Source organism: Solanum verrucosum, unplaced genomic scaffold (assembly GCF_900185275.1).
Source record: "Solanum verrucosum unplaced genomic scaffold, falcon-dt-bn FXZP01000414.1, whole genome shotgun sequence".
In the NCBI taxonomy this organism is placed as follows: Eukaryota; Viridiplantae; Streptophyta; class Magnoliopsida; order Solanales; family Solanaceae; genus Solanum; species Solanum verrucosum.
The window spans coordinates 50-5,016 of NW_026020438.1; the positions used below are offsets into that span (position 1 = coordinate 50).

The 4,967-nt window shown below is 36.8% G+C and overlaps 2 protein-coding genes across 2 annotated transcripts; both read left to right on the forward strand.

Moving 5' to 3' along the window:
- Window positions 1–254: 254 nt before the first annotated feature.
- On the forward strand, window positions 255–773 carry LOC125808135 (zeatin O-glucosyltransferase-like). Its single transcript, XM_049487881.1, has one exon. It carries the CDS (start codon window positions 255–257, stop codon window positions 771–773), a length of 519 nt encoding a protein of 172 aa, XP_049343838.1.
- Window positions 774–2,911: 2,138 nt separating this feature from the next.
- On the forward strand, window positions 2,912–3,551 carry LOC125808130 (zeatin O-glucosyltransferase-like). Its single transcript, XM_049487876.1, has 2 exons — window positions 2,912–3,275; window positions 3,370–3,551. Exons 1-2 carry the CDS (start codon window positions 2,912–2,914, stop codon window positions 3,549–3,551), a joined length of 546 nt encoding a protein of 181 aa, XP_049343833.1.
- Window positions 3,552–4,967: the final 1,416 nt, after the last annotated feature.

Consider the following 4,967-nt stretch of genomic DNA (forward strand, 5'->3'; position numbering starts at 1 on the left):
GAAAAAAACAAAGAAAACGACTGCATACAGGCTACAGCTCTACATGTTTTCCATACATTTATTAAATTTTTTAGCAGCCCACAAGCAAGTATGAGTTTTCATTGGATTCATGCATTATAAGAGCATCTATGTTTTCATTGGAAGCTGCAGATACTCATAAAACTGCAAAAAAATTCTAAACATTTTCCCAATGGCTGAGAACAACACAACAAAAAGGAATGGCCAAATAAGTGTTCAAGATGCACAAGTGTACTATGTTGGAGCACCTCTCGAGACTAATCACCTCATATAATATCCCAGTGTACTATGTTGGAGCAACCACTCATATTCGCCAGGTCAAGTTATGTGTCCATGGTTTCGACCCTGTTACTACTAAAAACCTACATTTTCATGAATTTCCTACACCACCTTTTGAAAACCCCCCTCCAAATCCAAATGCTTCTCATAAATTTCCTAACCATATGATCCCTTTACTTTATGCAACAATCCATTTCCGTGAGCCAGTGTGCTCTCTTGTAAACCAACTCTTAGGCGCCAATCATCGGAGAGTGATTGTTATTTATGATTCTCTGATGACTTGGGTGTTGGAGGATATACCAGCAATTCCAAATGCCGAGTGCTACCGTTTTAATGGTTTCTCAGCTTTCTATATGTTTTCATCCTATTGGGAAACCAAAGGAAAACCTTTCCAACCCGAAACTGAGATATTTGAGGACATTATATCAAGCGAAAACTGTGCTACCCCAGAGTTATGGGAATTGTGGAATAAATAAGGAGCCCTTGAAGGGAAAATTTGCTCTGGAGAACTTTACAATACATCCAGAGTAATAGAAGGTTCATACCTTGATTTAGTAGCCAAAGAAACTAATGGCTTAAACCTATGGGCTATTGGTCCATTCAATCCGTTGTTGTCTGAGCAGAACAAAGACTCAAACAAACAACATCAAACCTTGTATTGGCTTGATAAACAGGAAACAAATTCGGTAATCTATGTGTCTTTTGGATCAACTACTACCTTGTCTAATAAAGAAATCGAAGAGCTCGCCATCGGGTTAGAGAAAAGCATGCAAAAGTTCATTTGGGTTCTCAGAGATGCTGACAAAGGAGATGTTTTTACAGGTGAAGAAAGGAGAGCTCAGCTGCCAGAAGGATATGAAAAAAATAAAAGGAAGAGTATTTATTGAAAGAGATTGGGCACCTCAGTTGGAAATTTTGGCACATCCTTCCACAGGTGGTTTTATGAGTCATTGCGGATGGAATTCGTGCATGGAAAGCATTTCCATGGGAGTTCCTATAGCAGCCTGGCCAATGCATTCAGATCAACCAAGGAATTCGCAGCTGGTAACAAAGGTCCTGAAAACTGGCCTAACTGTGAGGCATTGGGAACATTGGGATGAATTGGTTGCATCAGAAATAGTTGAAAATGCTGTGAGAACTTTGATGGCTTCACCTGAGGGAGATGAGATGAGGAAGAGAGCATCAGAATTAAGCATTGCTGTCAAACAATCAGTCGGATGGGGAAGGTTACGGTGCAGAGATGAATTCTTTTATCGCACACATTACTCGAGAACTTTCTCATCTGAATTGACCAATTGATAGCTTAAGTGGTTCAACCTATGAGACTTTATCAATGTTCTATCACCATCTGAGTGGGTTCAGTGTCCACCCTACTGGCCCCCTTTTATGCACATCACTGCATGTATGTTTAAGTATAAAAAGCTTTTCTTTATGAGTTCCTTATATTTTCTAGTATAACTGTAAAGGTCCTCCTTTACTAGCAACTAGTTCTTTTGGCCAGTGATATAAAATATTAGAAGCTGTTTGTGTAATCTTTCAAGAACATTTTGCTTGTGACTACTGAGTGATATACTATGTCTTTAATTTTGTGACCTTGTATTTTCCATTCTGCCAGACTTCTCATGTTGGTAGGAGTATCAAATCTTGTTAAGTGTACTTTACATTATTTTCTCAACATTAATACTACTCATATTTTGCATCTAGACAAATAAGGAAGAGCTACGGTAAGCTTTCTTGAGAGATTAGATTCGAAATTGCAATTTGCTCTGTTGCAAAAGGAGTTGTAAAAGAGGGAAAATCAGAAGAGTATGATATAAGGTAGCACTGCTGGTATCTACTTTGATTCGAAGATGTTTATTTCAGATTTAGTGGTAACTGTGGAACATCTTTAATTCCTTAACCAAGTAAGATAGCTAACTATTTTTGAATCTTTTGGTTTCTTAGATGCTAAAATACATGAAATGTAAAACCATAGAGGTGAAACATATGGAATGGTAAATAAGTAACAATGATCGTGTTAGTTTTTTGGTATAAAAAGAAAATATAACTATATAGCAGAATCATGACACATTGCAGCAGCAATGAAGGTGTATGAATTTTGTTTGACATGGTAGTGTTACTTGAAATTATACGTATTTGCTTTTTACAATGATGATGATGAGGATGTAAATTCGACTGAGATCACAATGACAACCGTCTCTTATACTTTTCGTTTCTTCAAATAATATTTTTATGGAGGGTTTGCTTAGCAGCCTTTGCTGATGTTTTTTTCCTCCATCATTTTATATAAAACTCAACTGGTTGCTGTTGGTTTTATTGAGAGAAAACAAAGGAACTGATTGTGACTACTTCAAGAAATATATTATGCAGCAATATGTCAAATAAGAGAAGTTAAACTTTTTCGATATCTTTTTAGCTACAGTACATGTTGTGCATGAGACATAAACAACAAAGCTTTTTAACAGCCGGCCTGGCCTGCTAATACTAGTTGTTGGATTCATGCATTAATCATAATCCTTATAAGATCATCCATGTTTTTCACCTACATATAACTCAAGGCACTCCAGAAACTGCAGATACTCGTCAAATAGCAAAATTTCTAAAACATTTCTCAATGGCTGAGAACTACCCCATGAAAAGCGATGGCAAAAAGGGTGTTCAAGATTCACAAGTGGCTGTGGTTATGGTGCCACTTCCAGCACAAGGCCATCTCAACCAGCTACTCCATCTCTCTAGACTTATCTCCTTGTATAATATCCCAGTACACTATGTTGGAGCAACCACTCATATTCGCCAGGCTAAGTTTCCTGTCCATGGTTTCGACCCTCTCGCAGATAAAAAACTACATTTTCATGAATTCCCTACACTGCTTTTTGAAAATCCTCCTCCAAATCCAAATGCTTCCCATAAATTTCCTAACCAATTAATCCCTTCATTTTATGCAACTACCAATACTCTTAGACGCGAATCATCGGAGAGTGATTGTTATTTTTGATTCTAGGATGACTTGGGTAGTAGAGGATGTGCCAGCAATCCCAAATGCTGAGTGCTACTGTTTTAATAGTATCTCAGCTTTTCATGTGTATTCATTGTTCTGGGAAATGAAAGGAAAGCCTTTCCAAGCTGGAACTCAACTATACGAGGACATCCCCTCACTTGAAAGCTGCTGTACTAAAGAGATATGGGAATTGTGGAGGAAACAAGAATCCCTCATGGGGAAAGTTAGCTCCGGAGAACTTTATTACTCATCTTGAACCAATTGAAGATTCGGGAATTTTATTTATCTTCATAAAATAAAAGTACATCATAAGAAATATGAAAAATCGACAACTTTGCAAGAAAATAAAAGTACTTTTTTTTTTTCTGAATATAAAAACAACATAAGGAAAAACATAACAATAAAAAACACAAATAAAATAACATAATTATTTTCCCCAATCAAATGATCAAACATTAATTTTGATCTCCAAAGAAGTCTTCAACTTCCAAATGAATAATATCATCAAGGTCACCAAAATTATCATCTTTTAAAGCCAAATTTGCTTCAATATTGTCATCATATTTTTGTGAAGGCCCTGCCTCGGCATCATTTTTATAAGTCAAGTGTGACTCCACCCGAGCATTAGAAGAAGATGCACCATTTTTATTTCCTTTTATTTTCAAGGAATCTTGATAAAGCCTAACAAAATGCTCAGCTGCTCGGCATTCATTCTTCCAATGCCCTTTCATGCCACAACGATGACAATTGCCTCTTGAAGGATTGCTTTGAGAACCCATATTGTTCTCCCTTTTGTGGCGACCACCACCACGACGATTATTATATCGTCCTCTGTCATTGCCACGTCCACACACATTATTTTGGCCTTGATTTTTATTTTGTCTTCTTTCAGACTGGCCATGTGCTTCAACCTCATTTGCTTCCGGTAACGGAGCAGTTCCCGTGGGACAGGCCTCATGATTTTTCAATAAAAGAGTATTATGTTGCTCAGCCACAAGAAGGCATGAGATCAACTCAAAATACTTTTTGAATCCCCTTTCACGGTATTGCTGCTGTAATACCAAATTTGAGGCATGAAAAGTTGTGAGTCTTTTCCAACATGTCCTCATCTTTTATATCTTCCCCACATAATTTTAATTGGGAAGTAATTTATACAGTAGAATTATATTCACATATAGTTTTAAAATCTTGTAACCGCAAGTGAATCCATTCATAACGACCCATTGGCAATACCGTTGTTAAGGTGGTCATACCTTTCCTTCAAACCAGTCCACAATTCAAGTGGATCTTTCACCATAAGGTATTCAACCTTCAATCCTTCATCAGATGATGACGAAGGAAAATCATTGCCTTTGCTTTGTCCTGACTCGACGTTGTATTACCGTTGGTAATAGTGGCACCAAGACCTTTAGCGTCAAGGTGAATTTCAGCGTTGAGTACCCATGACAAGTAATTATTTCCAGAAATGTCAAGTGCCACGAACTCAAGCTTTGATAAGTTCGACATGATAAAACTATCATAGAAAATAATTAAATTAGACTAAAATAAATAGTGAGTACACAAGTAATTAACAAAACTTTTTTTTTTCAATGATAATAACATGACACATGTTATTGTATAAAGTAACATCAATTAGTAACTTAATGTGTTAGTATCAAACTTCCGAGCAATT